The sequence below is a fragment of the Heterodontus francisci genome, chromosome 26 (genome assembly GCF_036365525.1).
Source record: "Heterodontus francisci isolate sHetFra1 chromosome 26, sHetFra1.hap1, whole genome shotgun sequence".
In the NCBI taxonomy this organism is placed as follows: Eukaryota; Metazoa; Chordata; class Chondrichthyes; order Heterodontiformes; family Heterodontidae; genus Heterodontus; species Heterodontus francisci.
Genome location: NC_090396.1, coordinates 74,491,134 through 74,512,002, shown reverse-complemented (window position 1 = coordinate 74,512,002; position 20,869 = coordinate 74,491,134). Strand labels below are relative to the sequence as shown.

Genomic DNA, 20,869 nt, shown 5'->3' with positions numbered 1-20,869 from the left:
CATAGCACTTGAGTAAGTCACTGCAAAGACTTTCGGCAAGTCTTACCAGTAGAAAAGGAGGGAGGAGCCTGGGGCAGCAGAGACACAGATTTCCTTTATTAACACTGAAGGAGCATTCATACTCCTCCTGGCACATCAAACCAAATTCAGCACTTGCCTTAGATGGCCTTTTCTTACTGCAAACCAGGTTTCGCTAAGCTTAGTGGCATGCTCAGTCGGCATATTAGAAGGATACAGCACAGAAAGCGGCCATGTGGTCCATCATGCCTCTATTAGCTCTGTGGCAGAGCTAGACAATTAATTCAACTACCCTGCTCTTTCTCTATAGTCTTGTAATTTCTTTTTCTTTGTACGCAGCTTCAGCCCAATTCAGGCGGGTGCCTCAAACACCCAAAGAAAACTTTGCTGAAATCACCGCAGCGCAGGAATGGAGCAAGAAACTAACTTGCATCATCGTATCTACTGGTTTGCACGGGCTAGGAGAAATTACTGTCTTCTCATCCATAAGCATTTGTTTACTGTAGGATTTACTGAAGCATGTCGATAAAAAGTAAAAAGCCATTGTTAGAGTTCAAACATTCTGCATGTTCCATTACACTCACACCTGAAACGAGAAGAATGTAGTACATACGAATTAAGAGGAGTAGGCCACTCGGCCCCTTGAGCCTGCTCCACCATTCAACAAGTGCATGGTTGATCTGATGGTAACCTCAACTCTTCATTCCCGCCTACCCCCGATAACCTTTCTCCCCCTTGCTCATCATGAATCTACCTACCTCTGCCTTAAAAATATTCAAAGACTGCTTCCACCACCTTTTCAGAAAGTGTTCCAAAGACTCACGACCCTCAGCGAAAATGTTTCTCCGCATCTCTGTCTTAAATGAGACACCCCTGATTTTTAAACAGCAACCCCTAGTTTGAGGTTCTCCCACAAGAGGAAACATAGTTTCCACATTAACGCCGTCAAGACCCCTCAGGATCTTGTATGTTTCAATCAAGTCGCCTCTTACTCTTCTAAACTCCAGCAGATACCAGCCTAGCCTGTCCAACCTTTCCTCATGAGACAAACTGCCCATTCCAGGTATTAGTCCCGTAAACCTTCTCTGAACTGCTTCCAAAGCATTTACATCCTTCCTTAAATAAGGAGACCAATACTGTACACAGTACGCCAGATGTGGTCTCACCAATACCCTGTAGAGCTGAAGCATAACCTCCCTACTTTTGTATTCAATTGCCTTCACAATAAACAATAACATTCTATTAGCTTTCCTAATAAGTTGCTGTACCTTCACACTAACCTTTTGTGATTCATGCACTAGGACACTGAGATCCCTCTGCATCTCAGAGCTCTGCAATCTCTCACCATTTAGATAATACGCTTCTTTTTTATTCTTCCTGCCAAAATGGACAATTTCAGATCTTCCCATATGCCAGATCTTTGCCCAGTTAACCTATCTACATCCCTTTGTAGCCTCCTTCTGACCTCTTCACAACTTACTTTCATACCTATCTTTGCCATCAGCAAGTTTAGCAACCATACCTTCAAGTCCCTTCATCTAAGTCATTTATATAAATTGTAAAAATTTGAGGCCCCAGCACTGATCCCTGTGGTACACCGGTCGTTAAAACTTGCCAACCAAAAATGACCCGTTTATATCTACTCTCTATTTCCTGTTAGCTAGCCAAGCTTCTATCCATGTAAATATATTACCCCCAACACCATGAGCTTTTATTTGCTGCAATAACCTTTGATGTGGCACCTTATCAAATACCTTCTGGAAATCTAAGTACAGTACATCCACTGCTTCCCCTTTATCCACAGCACATGTTACTTCTTCAAAGAACTCCAATAAATTGGTTCAACATGATCTCCCTTTCACAAAACCATGTTGACGCTGCCTGATTACCTTGAATTGTTCCAAGTGCCCTTCTATAACGCCTTTAATAATAGCTAACATTTTCCCTATGACAGATGTTCAGCTAACTGGCCTGCAGTTTCCTGCTTTCTGCCACCCTCCCTTTTTGAATAACTGAGTTACATTTGCTATTTTCCAATCTAATGGAACCTTCCCCAAATCTAGGGCATTTTGGAAAATTAAAACCAATGCATAAACTATCTCACTAGCCACTTCTTTCAAGCCCTTAGGATGAAGTCCATCAGGACCCGGGGACTTGTCAGCCCGCAGCTCCCAACAATTTGCTTCGCACCACTTCCCTGGTGAGTTCCTCCCTCCCTTCCATTTCCTGATTTACAGCTACTTCTGGGATGTTACTTGTATCCATTACTGTAAAGACCGACGGAAAATCTCTTTTCAATTCAACCGCCATCTCTTTATTTTCTATTATTAATTCCCCAGGCTCACTTTCTATAGGACTAATGCTCACTTTGTTAACTCTTTTCTTTTTTAAATATCTATAGAAACTCTTACGATTTATTTTATATTTTTAGCTAGCTTTCTCTCCTACTCTAATTTTACCTTACTTATAAATCTTTTAATCATTCTTTGATATTTTTTATATTCTATCCGATCTTCTGACCTGCCACCCATCTTTGCACAATTATATGCTTATTCTTTAAGTCTGATACTATCTTTAACCTTTTTAGATAACCGTGGATGGTGGACCCTCCCTTGGAATTTTTCTTTCCCGTTGGAATGTATCTACTTTGTGTATTCTGAAATAGCCCCTTAAATGTCTGCCACTGCATCTCTATTAACTTTGCCAGTTTACTCTAGCTTGCTCTAATTTCATGCCCTCATAATTACCCTTATTTAATTTTAAAATACTAGTCTTCGACCCACTCTCCTCTCTCTCAAACTGAATGTAAAATTCAAACATATTATGATCGCTGCTGCCTAGGGGCGCCTTCATTATGAGGTCATTAATTAACCCTATTTTGTTGCACAATACCAGGTCTAGTGTAGCCTGCTCTCTGGTTGGCTCCAGAACGTGCTGTTCTAAGCAAATATCCCGAAAACATTCTATGAAGTCCTCATCTAGGTTACCTTTGCACATCTGATTTTTTCCAATCTATATGCAGATTAAAATCCCCCACAATTATCGCCGTACCTTTCTGACGAGCTCCCATTATTTCTTCCTTTCCACCCCATCCTATCATGTGGTTACTGTTAGGGGGCCTATACACCACTCCCACAAGTGACTTCTTGCCTTTATCATTTCTCATCACTACCCAAAACGCGTCAACATCCTGGTTTCCTGAACTTAGGTCATCCCTCTCTATTGTGCTAATACCATCATTAATTAACAAAGCCACCCCTCTACCTTTCCCCAGCTTCCTGTCCTTCCTAAATCTCATGTACCCTTCAATATTCAGGTTCCAACCAATGTCATCCTGCAGCCATTTCTCTCTAATGGTTATCAGATTATATTTATTTCTATTTGTGCTATCAGTTCATCTGTTTTGTTTCGACTACTATATGCATTCAGATACAGAGCCTTTTGTTTTGTCCTTTTTTTAAAAACTTCCAGCCTTGTCAGATTTACTCTTAGATTTGTACTCTGTCCCTTCCTGTCATGGACTGTTTACCATTTCCCATATTAATACGTTGCTCTCTTGCCTTGTCTCAACTCTTCAATTTACCACATCTTTCCAAATTTGATCCCTTGCCCCCACAATTTAGTTTGAAACCCTCTCTACTTCCCTCATTATGCAGCTCGCTGGAACACTGGTCCCAGCATAGTTCTGGTGTAGACCATCCCAACGGTACAGCCCCCACTTTCCCCAGTACTGGAGCCAGTGCCCCACAAACCGGAACCCACTTCTACCACCCCAGTCTTTGAGTCATACATTCATTTCTCTAATCTTATTTGCCCTGCTCCAATTTGCACATGGCTCAGGTAATAATCCAGAGATTATTACCTGTGAGGTTCTGCTTCTTAATTTGGTGGCTGGCTCCTCATACTATCTTCAACCTCTTGCCTTGTCCTGCCTATGTCGGCGGTAGCTACATGGACCAGGACGACTGGATCCTCTCCCTGCCACTGTAAGCTCCTCTTCAGCCCTGAGAAGATGTCCCAAGCCCTGGCACAGGGCAGGCAACACAGTCTTCTGGACACATGATCTTGGCTACAGAGAACTGTGTCTATCCCTCTGACTATACTAACTCCTACTACCACTACATTCCTATTTACTCCCCTTGCTTGAATGATTTCCTGCAACATGGTGCCATGGTCAGTTTGTTCAGTAATAAAAAATAATTCACAATGGATGTTGAAATGATTATCCAAACTAATACACAAAAAAGGAGAAATGGACCCTCAGCCATGTTGGCTGAAAATGTAATCAGTGTCTGCCTTTCAAGCAGTAGTACCAATAAAATGAATAACATTCAATCTTGCCCAAGGAAAGTAGCTCACTCAGTGTGATGGTTCAAAGAGAAAAACAGAAATTACAGAGCAGAGGACGGTGAAGCAACAGCCAATTGAAATTTGAGAGAGCCTGATCAATTCTTACAGCTGAAAATTCAGTTAATCATTTTATCATTCCCATATTAAAGCTTTTCTCTCTTGCCTTGTCTTGAAAAGAAAATCGGTGTCACTCAGTCTACTTTGACTCTTAGTGGTATTTATCAATGGAGTGAATGTGTTTTACCCATAGTCTGAGTTTACAGTGCACCCTAGCTACTGTTCCCAGGAGTCAGGCACAGCGCGTGTAATGAGCTATGTGCTGCAATCAGTGTTAAGTAATGAAGCTGAGATTGCAGCAGGAAGGAAACCAGCTGGCACTGTTAAATTGATTTATTCACAGTAAACTGGATCAAGTGAAAAGATGGGTGATCTGTAATTCCACATAATAGATTTACAGTATTTTCAGCACAGACTAATTACTGTCTGGATTATGAAACACCATGTCAATGGACAGGGACAATAAAATGTCATGTGATGATCCAGCCTCTAACTCTCTGAATGTTAGTCATTTTGAAGTGCATTGGTCACAAACTTGCATAAATTTCAATTGCAGACCCTACAGGAAAATGAAGCTTTGACACTGGGAAAATCAAAGTGCTCTACAGGAGGACTGTAGGATATCTCAGCATAGTGTTATTATGGACATATTTAGTACGTCAAATATTTAAAAGAGTCCAGAAATAAAGTTATAAATGCACAGCTGAGGCTCTTTTTCCCCAGCATAAATGAAGGTTTTAGAAAAGTAGTGCTGATATGCATCACCCACCCCTATTCACATTTCACTTCTTTGTCACGGAGCAAAACTTGCACCACAGACCCCAAAGGCATTCCTTTGTCAAGCTAGTAGAAACGCAGAGTTCAACTGCTAAAGAAGGAACCTGGATTATCATTTGGTTGCTTAGATTAACATTTTTCTGCATTGTCAGCTGATGCTAGGATTTGTACCAGCTCCTTGCAGAAATCCTACAAAGCTTCCAAATGCTCAAGCTGAAAGAAAACTAGAAGGGGTTTGCCAGACATAAGACTTCATTAGAGTCTGGCAGTCTTAAAGACACAAAAAAGTATTCGATGCAGATCACAAATAATTTCTGCCTGAAATCTTGGCAAGCACGACTCTGCAGTTCTGAGCGAATGCATCACTGTCAGAGGTGTTATTTTATGGATTTGAAGTTAAACTAAGGTTGCATCTGCTCTTCCGGGTTTACCGTTTTATCCATAAAACAGCACATCAGACAGTGAGGTACTCCATCAGGACTGCAGTAAAATTTGGTAAAGCTTGTTTGAATTAATTTGTGCCAGTTTGGGACTTCAAGATGGAATGGCTACATGTCTGTAAATAATTTAAGCCTAATGGTCATTTCTTCCCAAAACTGAAAAATCTGGCTGAATAAATGGCACCAGAGGAAATTTTGAGTACCTTGGTCAAAATTGAAGTTCTAACTCAAAAAAAAAGTTGTCCTTAGTAGACTACCATACTTATGTGGGCTGGGGTGGTAACAGCAGCCACATCCATTAGGTGCATACTAAGCCAACTTTCTCCCTGCCCTTGACCTCCTCTCCACCATAAATCATTGCAAAAGATGGTGGCAAATTTGAAGGGTGGGGAGAACTGGCAGAACAAAAGCAAGAGAAAGCCCCTGCAAGGATACCAGCCTTATTGCTAGGGACAGGAAACAGAAAAAAAAAGCATTCAGTTCCCAAAGCTAGGATATGCCATATAAAGCTCAGAAAGAGCTAAGTACCCTGCAGCTACTAAAGAATGCAAGGAACTCTCATCATGCAAATGATCACAGCCAGCAGCTACACTTGTGAAAGTGAACAGTAAGAAAACAAAATGAGACAAAGTACCATTATGCAACTAAATTATAAAAACAGAAAATGCTGAAAATACTCAGCTGGTCTGGCAGCATCTGTGGAGAAAGAAACAATTAACTTTTCAGGGTGCTAATCTGAGCTGGGAAAAGTTGAGATGTAAGTAAGGGGGGAGGGGCAAGAACAAAAGGAAGGGTCTTTGATAGGGTGGAAGGCAGGAGAGATAGTGCAAAGTCAAAGGGAGTGATAATGGGACAAGTAAACTAACAAAAGATGTGCCCTAAAGGAGGCGTGAATGGCATAATCATGAACAACTGCTGACCAAAAGCAAAAAAGGAAAAACAAGAGGAAAAAATAATGAAAAAGGAACCAAAATGGGGGCAGAGGTCATGATCTAAAATTGTAGAACTCAATGTTGAGTCCTGAAGGTTGTAAAGTGCTCAGTCAAAAGATGAGGTGCTGTTCCTCGAGCTTCACTAGACATTTCACTAGGAGGCCGAGAACAAAAAGATCAAAGTGGGAGCAAGGTGGGGATTTAAAATGACAGGTGACTGGAAGCACAGGGTCACTACTGTGGACTGAATGAAGGAATTCAGCAAAGCGGTCACCCAATCTATGTTTTGTCTCCCCAGTGTAGAGGAGACCACATGGTGAGAATGAATACAGCATACGAAATTGAAGGAAGTATAATTAACTCACTTTCACCTGGAAGGAGTGTTTGGGGGCCTTGGATGGTGAGCAGGGAGGAGGTGTTGCAACTCTTGCATGAAAAGGTGCTGTGGAAATGAGGAGAGTATTGGAGGTGACTGAAGAGTGGACCAGGATGTCGTGGAGAGAATGGTCCCTTCAGAATGCTGAAAGAGGAGAGGAAAGTGTGCTTGGTGGTGACATCATGCTGGAGGTGGCAGAAATAGCAGAGGATGATCTGTTGAATACAGAGACTGGTGGAGTGGAAGGTGAGAACAAAGGGAACCCTATCCTAGTTCTGGAAAGGAGAGGAAGGGGCGAGAGCAGAAGTGTGTGAAATGGAACTGACACAGTCGAGGGTCCTGTCAACCATGGTGGGGAATCCTCGGTTGAGGAAAAAGGAAGACGTATCAGAAGCACGGGTACGGAAGGCTGCATCATTCGAACAGATGCAATGGAAATTGAGAAAGTAGGAGAATGGACTAGAGAAGTCAATAATTTACTGGGAAATCAATTCCATCAGCACCCTGTTAACTTAGAGGTAAGCAATGTTCCAATAACCTCGATAACTATAAAGCTGGCTCTTGATTGGCGCACTCCTGGAAAAAGATGTTGTAAATTCACTTCAGATCACAGCTTTAGAACAGTAGATCTGTTTGTAGGCAACACGCTCACTCCTGGGAATGGAAAGCAAAATACTGAAGATGGAAACCAATTTCAAAGTGTATGTCTTTCTCCTCACCCCACCGGCCCCTCCACCACAATCCTGTATCAAACAATCTGCTTCTACTGAGCATTTGTCCACAGCAAAAACTGCCTATAATTTGGCGATAAGTTGTACATCTTATTCAGAAGCCTGGTTTAGCAAAGGAGTAGCATCACATATTTCCATTTTTGGGATGGGAAGGGAGAATTATGAGTGGAAGGACTTCAAACTGCATTTAGTTCATTTAACTTGGTGTTAACCTCTGCTGGGACGAGGGAGCAATACCACAGGACATCAGCAATGCCAATATCATCACCCTCTATAAGAACAAGGGTGACCACGATGACTGCAACAACTACCATGGAATCTCCCTGCTCAGCATAGTGGGAAAGTCTTCGCTCGAGTCGCCTTAAACAGGCTCCAGAAGCTGGCTGAGCACCCTGAGGCACAGTGTGGCTTTCGAGCAGAGAGATCCACCATTGACATGCTGTTCTCCCTTCGCCAGCTACAGGAGAAATGCCGCGAACAACAGATGCCCCTCTACGTTGCTTTCATTGATCTCACCAAAGCCTTTGACTTTGTCAGCAGACGTGGTCTCTTCAGACTAAAAAGATTGGATGTCCACCAAAGCTACTAAGTATCATCACTTCATTCCATGACAATATGAAAGGCACAATTCAGCATAGCAGCACCTCATCAGACCCCTTTCCTATCCTGAGTGGCATGAAATAGGGCTGTGTTCTCGCACCTACACTGTTTGGGATCTTCTTCTCCCTGCTGCTCGCACATGCGTTCAAGCCTCAAGAAGGAATTTTTCTCCACACAAGATCAGGTGGCAGGTTGTTCAACCTTGCCCATCTAAGAGAGAATACCAAAGTACGGAAAGTCCTCATCAGGGAACTCCTCTTTGCTGACGATGCTACATTAACATCTCACACTGAAGAGTGTCTGCAGAGACTCGTCGACAGGATTGCAGCCGCCTGCAACAAATTTGACCTAACCATCAGCCTCAAGAAAACGATCATGGGACAGGATGTCAGAAATGCTCCATCCATCAATATCGGCGACCACGCTCTGTAAGTGGTTCAAGAGGTCACCTACCTAGGCTCAACTATTACCTGTAACCTGTCTCTCGATGCAAAAATCAAGAAGCGCATGGGAAAGGCTTCCACTGCTATGTCCAGACTGGCCAAGAGAGTGTGGGAAAATGGCGCACTGACACGGAACACAAAAGTCCAAGTGTATCAAGCCTGTGCCCTCAGTACCTTGCTCTACGGCAGCGAGGCCTGGACAAAGTATGTCAGCCAAGAGCAAGGTCTCAATTCATTCCACATCTTTGCTGCCTCCGAAGAATCCTTGGCATCAGGTGGCAGGACTGTATCTCCAATACAGAAGTCTTCGAGGTGGCCAACATCCCCAGCATATACACACTACTGAGGCAGCGGAGCTCAAAGTGGCTTGGCCATGTGAGCCGCATGGAAGATGGCAGGATCCCCAAGGACACATTGTACAGCGAGCTCGTCACTGGTATCAGACCCACCAGCCGTCCATGTCTCTGCTTTAAAGACGTCTGCAAACGTGACATGAAGTCCTGTGACATTGATCACAAGTCGTGGGAGTCAGTTGCCAGTGATCGCCAGAGCTGGCGGGCAGCCATAAAGGCAGGGCTAAAGAGTGGTGAGTCGAAGAGACTTCGCAGTTGGCAGGAAAAAAGACAGAAGCGGAAGGGGAGAGCCAACCTTGTAACAGCCTTAACAACCAATTTTATCTGCAGCACCTGTGGAAGAGTCTATCACTCTAGTTCAGTTTGCTCACCCACTGTTTTTTTTTCATGTTTGCACTTGCTGTTCAATCTTCAGTCCGTTAACACCTTTTCTGTACTAATGCTTTGTCTTTCAACACACCATTAACATATTGTTTGCCTTTGCTCCATGACCTTTTGGTCAGCTATGTGGCCTTGTCCAATCTACACCTTCTCCTTTGTTATCTCTTGCCCCACCCCCACCTCACTTGCTTACAACCTGTGACATTTTTAATATTTGTCAGTTCCGAAGAAGGGTCACTGACCCGAAACGTTAACTCGGCTTCTCTTTCCACAGATGCTGCCAGACCTGCTGAGTGGTTCCAGCATTTCATGTTTCTATCACTCTAGAATTGGCCTTTATAGCCACTCCAGGCGCTGCTTCACAAACCATTGACCACCTCCAGGTGCTTAACCATTGTCTCTCGAGATAAGGTGGCCAAAGAAGGAGGAGGCTTGCTGCCAACATTTGTCTTCAAGAGCAAAAGTAAGCATTCCATTAATTATCACCGACACCTGACCCTACCCAACACCCAACAAAGAACACTGATGGTCAGACAATTTCCATGTTTACCCATAAAGTATATAACCAAAGAATTATTCTTTATTGCAAGTTCACATTTCTAAATAATAAGCAGCTAATTGATGTGCCCATGGCTGACTTTCGTCACTTGTACTCCTTCACTGTCAGCATTTTCTCTCTCTTCCTTCCCCACCCCACAATTTAAAAAAGCTCGAGCGTCAGAATAACAAGGCATCTCATCTGATGGTGCATCTCAACAACCGAATGCAGGACAACTCTTTCCCTCCAACCTGAAATTGCATTGCAACCCAATTAAAAACACAGCATGAAGTAGTGTGGGGCTGGTGTAATAAGAACAGAAAATACTGAAAATACTCAGCAGATCTGGCAGAACCTTGAAAGGTCATCAACCTGAAATATTAACTCTGCTTCTCTCTCCAAAGATGCTGCCTGACCAACTGAGTATTTCCAGCATTTTCTGCTGTTATTTCACATTTCCAGCATCTGCGGTATTTTGCTTTTTTTTTTATTAGTGAGACTGACGAAACTGGCTCTTCTAATCACCAGTTCAATACACCAACATTCTTGCTAACAGGCTTTTCCATTCTTTTTCAAATGATACATGACTAGTTATAGTCCATGAATAATTATCTTTGAAATGTAATGCGCATTGGAAATGAAAGCTAGATTACTTATACAAGTTTACACCTTACTTTTAGGCTTGTGTTGGATCGTGGTAGGCTAAAGTCATTGAACCTCCAAGTTTCTGTACCAGGTGTTTCTGCTCCTTCCCTCTGTCCATCTGGCGTCAGAAGAACATCTCCTCCAGGCAACTGAAAGAGACCCAAGGAACGTGGTGGCTCTCTCCTGTTTAGAAAGGAACAATCAGGGGTCAAGTTCAGCTATGTGTTGTTGCTACACTAAGAAAAATGGTTAGGACAGACCTGCTTAAGATTAACCAGAAGGTGTATTGGATCACTGTGCAAGTTTTACATCATACTTCAACTTTTGGAGGTTTTTTCCAATTTGTTTTAGACATTAGTAGCAACAATCACGGCAAATTCTGTATTACTTGTATTTTAGCTTTTGTGCTGTTTTTCCAGATCACATTCCATTCATTGCACAAGTGATATTTCATGAATTTGAACAACATGCCACAAAAAAAACCAAGACTGATATCTCAAGCACTATCAAGATCATTTGACAGGGTCCCTTCAAAGACCACCCCAGTACAGAAAGACAATAAACATGGTCCTAGGGCTATGGGAAGTGGAAAGGGCCAGGCCACGAAAGACAAAAGATCATCCTGTGAAGAAAGCATTGCCAAATACTTCACAGAACATTTGTCTCTTTTCCCAAATACAATTAATGTCAAATACTGTTTTTCAACTCCTCAAAAGATTTCTTTTGCTATATTGATTTACATTCTTGTTTGACTATGTAGAATACAAGTGTAGAACATGGAAATAAACTCCGGTCCAACTCGCTCAAAGCAACCACAGCCAATGGCATCCAGAAGTATGCACTCATTCGCTGTGCATAAGCTCTACTCCTCCGCCTTAATAAGTCTTTTATTGTGAAATTTAATAAGCAGACAAGCCAGAACTGAAAAAGCAGACTTGATCCTACTCAATGCCCCAGAGCTCAGAATCAAGAATACAATCTAGATTAGTAGAGTCAATAATCCCTTGTGATTGCACTGGAGAGGGTGCAGACGAGATTCACCAGGAAGTTGCATGGGCTGGAGCATTTCAGCTATGAAGAGAGACTAGATAGGCTAGGGTTGTTTTCCTTAGAGCAGATAAGGTTGAGGTGGGGACCTGATTGAGATAGACAAAATTATGAGGGGCATAGATAGAGTAGACAAAAATAAACATTTTCCCTTAGCAGAGGTGTCAATAACCAGGGGGCATAGATTTCAGGCAAGGGGCAGGAGGTTTAGAGGGGATTTGAGGAAAAAAAATTTCACCCAGAGGGTGGTTGGAATTTGGAACACACTGGCTGAAGGGGTGGTAGAGGCAGGAACCCTCACAACATTTAAGAATTTAGATGAGCATTTGAAACACCATAGCATACAAGGCTATGGGCCAAGTGCTGGAAAATGGGATTAAAATAGATAGGTGCTTGATGGCTGGCACGGACACGATGCACCGAAGGGCTGTATAACTCTATGACAAGGATTGTACACCAAATCGATTTCAGTGCAGCAAGACCCCAGAAATTAAGTACATGCTTTACCTGGGGGTTCAAATGCACTAGGAATCATTTCAGGCACAAGGTAACATGAAACACTCACATACCCAGAAGGGAAGATAATACAAGTACTCAGCTGTTGTCAAAAGTCTCTTTCATGCTTCCAATCAGTGGTTTGAATTAATTCACAACACCTCAATATACATTGCTAAGACTAGTGTCAGTGCAGGGTGGTGGTATTGGTGGAGGGAGAAGGATAAGGTGCTGTCTTATTGGTTCCATGAAAGGGCATAACTGGTAACACGGTGTTCATACCAAATTTTAGCTTTATTTTTGATGGGCGAAGCTACACAATGTATGTGGCAGCACTGGGAATTACTGTCACTGAATTATTTTGCAATAGTCGTAGAATACACAATACCCAAGTACCACTTTACCCTGCATTAAAGTGGATCCATGGAGTTTGAATTCAATATCACTGGAATACAGGTGTTGCTGATCCTTTCTTCTTGCAAATTCTATTATAATGAAGATGTGTTAGCCAACTGAGAACATGCTCTGCCTGGAATGCACTTTCAGTCACACTTAAGTTAGAATTTGACAAAAGGCACCTAGAGAGATTCTCAGCATATTGCCAAGTTCCTTGGTGCACCTTCTCGGTACATATATGTACTGTTCAGTTTATGCCTCAATTCTTCAGTGTGGGACTAAGTCCCATAGTGACACCCTCAACATGGAGGTAAACACCATTGTAATGTTGTCAATTTCTGACCTTCCTGTCAATTCTGAAACAGAATCACAAAATTCCAACAAGTAAATACAAAAATAAAAGTAAAATACTACGAATGCTAGAAATCTGAAATAAAAACAGAAAGTGCTGGAAATACTCAGCGGGTCTGGCAGCATCTGTGGAGAGAGAAACAGAATTGACATTTTGAGTCGATATGAATCTTCAGAACCAAAGGAAGGTAGAAATTTGATGGGGTTTATGCCGTTGAAAGGGAGGAGGGGAGTAAGAACAAAAGGGAAGGTCTGTGATAAAGGGCAGGAAGATCAAATGAAAAAATTGTCAAGGAATAAAAGGGAGTGGCAATAGTTGTAGTTGTTGTCTTTTACTAAGACCTGACTATTTCCAGCACTGTTTTAAATCAAGACAAAATCGTCTTCCTTGTTTACAAGTCCCGCAATGGCCTTGTCCACCTTGTGCACGAGCCTGTCCCTTTCATTCTTCCATTTCCAGTCTTCCTTGCTTTTCTCTTCTGCCTTTCCATTTATGCCTTCAGTGGCTAAAGGTGCCATACAAATACAAGTAGTTGTTCAAAAGGTTTGCAGGCTTCCAAAAGTTGTGCTTCTATTGCAAGTTACACAGTAACTTTAGAGCACGGATTCATATTTCCCCATAATTGGCAGATTTCCAGAATTTGTGTTTTTCCTTTTTTATTTGTGTTCGTTGTGAAGGTTGGTACAGTTGTGTACATGAGATGCTGTATATCTTGTGCCTGAAGCCAGATTCTTCTTTGGCCTCCTTGTCTCGAGACAATGGGTAAGCGCCTGGACGTGGACAGTGGTTTGTGAAGCAGTGCATGGAGTGGCTATAAAGGCCAATTCTAGAGTGACAGACTGTTCCACAGGTGCTGCAGATAAAATTGGTTGTTGGGGCTGTTACACAATTGGCTCTCTCCTTGTGCTTCTGTCTTTTTTCCTGCCAACAGCTAAGTCTCTTCGACTCGCCACTCTTTAGACCCGCCTTTATGGCTGTCCGCCAGCTCTGGCGATCACTGGCAACTGACTCCCACGACTTGTGATCAATGTCACAGGACTTCATGTCGCGTTTGCAGACGTCTTTAAAGTGGAGACAGGGACGGCCGGTGGGTCTGATACCAGTGACTAGCTCACTGTACAATGTGTCCTTGGGGATCCTGCCATCTTCCATGCGGCTCACATGGCCAAGCCATCTTAAGCCGCTGGCTCAGTAGGGTGTAAATGCTGGGGATGTTGGCTGCCTTGAGGACTTCTGCATTGGAGATATGGTCCTGCCACTGATGCCAAGTATTCTCCGGAGGCAGCGAAGATGGAATGAGTTGAGACGTCGCTCTTGGCTGACATACGTCGTCCAGGCCTCACTGCCGTAGAGCAAGGTACTGAGGACACAGGCTTGATACACTCGGATTTTTGTGTTCCGTGTCAGTGCGCCATTTTCCCACATCTTCTTGGCCAGTCTGGACATAGCAGCGGACACCTTTCCCACGCGCTTGTTGATTTCTGCATCGAGGGACAAGTTAGTTGAGCCGAGGTAGGTGAACTCTTGAACCACTTCCAGAGCGTGGTCGCCGATATTGATGGATGGAGCATTTCTGAAGTCCTTTCCCATGATGTTCGTTTTCTCGAGGCTGATGTTTAGGCCAAATTCATTGCAGGCAGCCGTATTCCTGTTGATGAGTCTCTGCAGACACTCTTCTGTGTGGGATGTTAAAGCAGCATAGTCAGCAAAGAGGAGTTCCCTGATGAGGACTTTCCTTACTTCGGTCTTCACTCTTAGACGGGCAAGGTTGAACAACCTGCCCCCTGATCTTGTGTGGAGGAAAATTCCTTCTTCTGAAGACTTGAACGCATGTGAGAGCAGCAGGGAGAAGATCTCAAACAGTGTAGGTGCGAGAACACAGCCCTGTTTCACGGCACTCAGGATAGGAAAGGGGTCTGATGAGGCGCCACTATGCTGAATTGTGCTTTTCATATTGTCGTGGAATGAGGTGATGATACTTATCAGCTTTTGTGGACATCCGATCTTTGCTAGTAGTCTGAAGAGACCACATCTGCTGACGAAGTCAAAGGCTTTGGTGAGATCGATGAAAGCAACGTAGAGGGGCATCTGTTGTTCACGGCATTTCTCCTGTAGCTGGCTAAGGGAGAACAGCATGTCAATGGTGGATCTCTCTGCTCGAAAGCCACACTGTGCCTCAGGGTAGACATGCTCAGCCAGCTTCTGGAGCCTGTTTAAAATGACTCGAGCAAAGACTTTCCCCACTATGCTGAGCAGGGAGATTCCACGGTATTTGTTGCAGTCACCGCGGTCACCCTTGTTCTGATAGAGGACGATGATATTGGCATCACGCATGTCCTGTGGTACTGCTCCCTCATCCCAGCACAGGCAAAGCAGTTCATGGAGTGCTGAGAGTATAGCAGGCTTGGCACTCTTGATTATTTCAGGGGTAATGCCATCCTTCCCAGGGGCTTTTCTACTGGTTAGAGAATCAATGGCATCACAGAGTTCCGATTTTGTTGGCTGTTTGTCCAGCTCATCCATGACTGGCAGAGACTGGGCTGCATTGAGGGCGGTCTCAGTGATCACATTTTCCCTGGAGTACAGTTCTAGGCAGTGCTCCACCCAGCAGTCCATTTGCTTGCGTTGGTCAGTGATTATGTCCCCTGATTTAGACTTGAGGGGGGCAATCTTCTTGATGGTTGGCTCAAAAGCTCTCTTAATGCCATCATACATTCCTCTGATGTTTCCAGTGTTGGAGGCCAGCTGAATACGACTGCATAGGTGTTGCCAGTAGTCATTTGCACAGCGCCTGGCTGTTCTTTGTGCATCACTTCTTACTGCTTTAAGTGCCACAGATGTTAACTCGCTGGGGGCTTTCTTGTACTTCAACAGTGCAATGCGCTTCGCCTCTATGACAGTTTGCAGCTCTTCAAAGTGAGATTGAAACCAGTCTGCATTCTGCTTCTCACGTTTGCCATAGGTGGTCATTGCTGAGTCATAGATGGCGTCTCTGTCCATTCTCATTCATCCTTCCAATGCCATAGCGCCCAAGGCAGGAGGGCCATGAGTCATGGTTGGCCCCAACTCTGGCGTTAAATTCCCCCAGCAGGAACAAATGTTCGGTATTGGGAATGCTACTAATGAGGAGTTCCTCGTAGAACTGGCCTTTAACTTCAGGTGGGGAGCCAAGTGTTGGAGCATAGATGCTGAGTAGTTGTACTGGACCAGAGGCGGTGAGCAGTCGGATGGACAGTATGCATTCCGAGCCATTTGAAGGTGGCTCTATCATGCTGAGCAAAGAGTTTCTGATAGCGAAGCACACTCCATGCTGTCTTGGTTCGTCAGGATCCCTACCCTGCCAGAAGGTGGTGTAGTCTTGCTGTCTTATAGATCTGCTCGCAGAGAGGCGTGTCTCCTGAAGTGCTGCAATGTCCGCATTGAGTCTACTGAGCTCATTGTTAATGATGGCGGTCTTCCGAGAATCGTTGATTTGTGTAAGGTCTTCCAACAGGCCAGGACACACAGTTCTGATGTTCCAGCTTGCAAAACGAAGGGCTGGTACCTTCTTTCATTTTTTTTGTCGTGCTGTTTGGTGCGGTTTTACAGTCCACTCGTCAGGCAATGACCCTGAGTTCCAAGCACCCTTTGAAGCAAGTGGAGTGTGGCGGGACAGAACCTTACTGACCGGGGGTTGTCCGGTTTGTGGTGGGTGGTAGCTGTCTGGTGAGATGCGATGACGTCTCCCACCGACAAAGGCAACCCATGGCGCCCAATCTCTGCGCCAATTGAGCTGGACTTATAACCCGTAACTGCTGCCTTCCGTGTTATGTTGGTCGCTGTGAGGCAACTGTGGGTGACCTCTCCATTGCGTATGCCTGGGCAGATGTATGGAGGTTGTGAGTTGCCCAAGCGTCAAAACCCCACTGTCGACCTTCCTGGTGGGGTCCAAAGGCGTGCAGAGCATGACATTTGGCACCTGTATGGCTGCTGGAACTGCCAGAAACATACCAAAGGTGACACATGACTGCCTTCGGAGTCGAGCTCCAGATTTTCTGTGTGGGTTTATTCCCAGATTGCTATATGGTTAAATGTAACTTGTTAGCATTCTGGAGCTTTTCTTCAAATGGAATCATGTCACGGGACAGACTTTGTACAGGAACTGAGTCAGATGGCATTGTTCATCAGTGATTCCAAACAGGACAAAGGAGTCCTGAACAGATCGGTTAATTGAAGGGGACTGCTATTATTAAATCAACATTTTCAAAGCTGCTATAAAAACGCAACAGAAATATTCCTGCATTTGTCTACTTAATTTGATGCTGCTCAATCTGTTCAAATACTTTCTAATGACTAAATAGCTTCCAGTGCTGCTGTTTAAAGTGCTTAATTCAAATTTCTGTATGACTGATCTTTTTGGAACAAAAAGTGAATTAATGGAGAACATGAGTGTTTCATTGGCATTGTTCATTCTCCCCAGAAGTTGTGTCCTTGTATGAAGCAGCACATGGCTATCAAATGGTCAGTGGAGAAAGTAACCAGCATTGAAATCATTCTCACTGTATGTCTGTGTGCGTCCCTCAAAATGTTTTAAAAGTTTATACATCATGACAAAAGCTGCAGCAGCTGTGTCATGAGAAATATTTCCTTCTTACAAATATGTACACATTCGGCATATTTTAGTTAAAAAAGAAAAATAAAATTAGTGAAGGTTCTGAACCTTGTCGTCTTTTTTTAAAAGTTTATTTGAAGAAAAGGTACTGGGCAGAATGCGCTCGGTGATGATGAAAAATATCCCATCAGTGGAGCTGACTGGTATGTTTCTTAATTGAGTGATAAATGTTGCCATGAAGCTGTGATTTTTCATGTCCTCAGAGGAAATGACTCAGTCTTTTTCTCTCATCTATGACTTGAAGTGCTGCTAATGAAACTCTGACTCTATTAGGAACAAAATTCACCTGTAGTTAGAGACTATATAATCCAAGCAGTTTGGGAGCTGCATGTATTTCGAGTAATAAGGATATATGTATAAAAATATCATAAACTTGTGTTAGCAGCAGCAGCTTGAGCCTATTAATCATGAGTTATTGTGTTTTTTTCCCGAGCTGCCAAGTGTAGACTAAATACAGCTGACAAATGAATGCTCAAACTCTCGTCAAACACTGCTATGGGGCTCCAAATATGAAATTTGTTCTGACATGAATAGTTTGATTATAAAATGTTGGATTGGCCTTTGTGCTTTTCTTGAACTTAGTACACTGAATGTGAACACTGGATGAAATTCATTGCAGGAAATGTCCAGAGGAATTCATTGCAGGAAATGTTCAGGGGTAGGCGGTGGCGTAGTGATATTATCACTGGACGAGTAACCCAGAGACCCAGGGTATTTCTCTGGGGACATGTGTTCAAATCCCACCACAGCAGAAGGTGGAATTTGAATTTAATTAATAAATCTGGAATTAAAAGCTAGTCTAATGATGGCCATGAAACCATTGTCGATTGTTGTAAAAACCCATCTAGTTCACGAATGTCCTTCAGGGAAGGAAATCTGCTGTCCTTACCGGGTCTGGCCTACATGTGACTCCAGACCCACAGCAATGTGGTTAACTCTTACATGCCCTCTGAAATGGCCTAGCAAGTCACTCAGTTGTACCTAACCGCTACAAAGTCAATAAAAAGGAATGAAACTGGATGGACCACCCGGCATTGACCTAGGCACCGGCAACGGCAAACCCAGCCCTGTTGACCCTGCAAAGTCCTCCTTACTAACATCTTGGGGGCTTGTGCCAAAGTTGGGAGCTGTCCCACAGACTAGTCAAGCAACAGCCTGACATAGTCATACTCACCGAATCATATCTTACAGACAATGTCCCAGACACTGCCATCACCATCCCCGGGTATGTCCTGTCCCACTGGCAGGACAGACCCACCAGAGGTGGTGGCACAGTGGTATAGAGTAGGGAGGGAGTTGCCCTGTGAGTCCTTAACATCGACCCTGGACCCCATGAAGTCTCATGGCAGCAGGTCAAACATGGGCAAGGTAACCTCCTACTGATTGCCACCTACCGCCCTCCCTCAGCTGATGACTCCTCCATGTTGAACACCACTTGGAGGAAGCGTAAGCAGCATGCGATAGACAGAGCTAAGCGATCCCATAACCAACGGATCAGATCTAAGCTCTGCAGTCCTACCACATCCAGCCGTGAATGGTGGTGGACAATTAAACTAACTGGAGGAGGTGGTTCCACAAATATCCCCATCCTCACAGGACATCACTGCAGGAGTTCCTCAGGGTAGTGTCCTAGGCCCAACCATCTTCAGCTGCTTCATCGATGACCTTCCTTCAATCATAAGGTCAGAAGTGGGGATGTTCGCTGATGATTGCACAATGTTCAGCACCATTCGTGACTCCTCAGATACTGAAGCAGTCCGTGTAGAAATGCAGCAAGACCTGGACAATATCCAGGCTTGGGCTGATAAGTGGCAATTAACATTCGCGCCACACTAGTGCCAGGCAATGACCATCTCCAACAAGAGAGAATCTAACCATCTCCCCTTGACATTCAACAGCATTACCTTTGCTGAATCCCCCCACTATCAACATCCTGGGGGCTACCATTGACCAGAAACTGAACTGGGATAGCCGTATAAATACTCTGGCTACAAGAGCAGGTCAGAGGCTGGGAATCCTGAGGCGAGTAACTCACCACCTGACTCCCGAAAGCCTGTCCACCATCTACAAGGCACAAGTCAGGAGTGTGATGGAATGCGCTCCACTTGCTTGGATGGGTGCAGCTCCAACAACGCTCAAGAAGCTCGACACCATCCAGGACAAAGCAGCCCACTTGATTGGCACCCCATCTACAAACATTCACTCCCTCCACCACCGACGCACAGTGGCAGCAATGTGTACCATCTACAAGATGCACTGCAGCAATGCACCAAGGCTCCTCAGACAGCATCTTCCAAACCCGCGACCTCTACCAACTAGAAGGACAAGGGCAGCAAATACATGGGAACACCACCACCTGCACATTCCCCTCCAAGTCACACACCATCCTGACTTGGAACTATATCGCCGTTCCTTCACTGTCGCTGGGTCAAAATCCTGGAACTCCCTTCCTAAGCACTGTGGGTGTACCTACCCCACATGGACTGCAGCGGTTCAAGAAGGCAGCTCACCACCACCTTCTCAAGGGCAATTAGGGATGGGCAGTAAATGCTGGCCTGGCCAGGGACGCCTACATCCCATGAATGAATAAAAAAAATGATCCCCACAGAAGTTACATTTTGCTTTTGAACAACTGATGCTTTATGTTCTACATAAATAAATGACAAACTGCAAGATATATTGTCATGGAGGCCCCCACCTACCAAGAATGAGGCACATTGGTTTTGTCAAATGAACATTGATTTTTAACTGTTGCTGGAGCGAGGAAATGACTTATTGAACAGATCAGCTGTAGCTGGAAACAACGTTTGCATATTAACAGATGGTGCTTGTGTAGACAAAGGACCATTTCCTGACACAATCAACTCACAATGGATGTTGATCACTGGAGAGTGAGGAGGTGGAGAAGTGCATTTCCGGGCCTGCTGGGGGAATGCAATCCACAGGGGCCAGGACTGGCTGGACACATGACTAACTGGCTGTTTTAGGGTTTTTTGAACTAGTCACAGAAAGTTTGGGGCAAAATACTGTTTGCTCCTGGACTGAGAAGATCTCTCCTGTCTCCTCCCATCTCTTTCTCACAAGTCACTGAAGCCACATGAACCCCAAGAGAGAAAAGTCTCCTCCAGCGAGCAAGGTTTAAGAAGAATACTGGGCTCCAATGAAAAGCAAGATCTCCCTGCAATCAAGGACTCTACAGTGAGCTCGAAGAACCATAACACAAACTCTTCAGATATTGCCTCAAATCTTTGCACTTTATTTTTTTTCTCTTTTTTGTCTCTGTTTAC

General features: G+C 44.1%; 1 protein-coding gene across 6 annotated transcripts in view; it reads right to left on the bottom strand.

The window, feature by feature from the left end:
• LOC137384473 (C-Jun-amino-terminal kinase-interacting protein 4-like) overlaps positions 1 to 20,869 on the bottom strand; it is a 321,098-nt gene that overhangs the window by 129,746 nt on the left and 170,483 nt on the right. For all 6 annotated transcript variants that reach the window (XM_068058602.1, XM_068058604.1, XM_068058603.1 and 3 more), the window contains one exon: positions 10,671 to 10,824. In XM_068058602.1, coding sequence (XP_067914703.1) covers positions 10,671 to 10,824 — 154 coding nt within the window. The remainder of the gene's footprint in view (positions 1 to 10,670; positions 10,825 to 20,869) is intronic.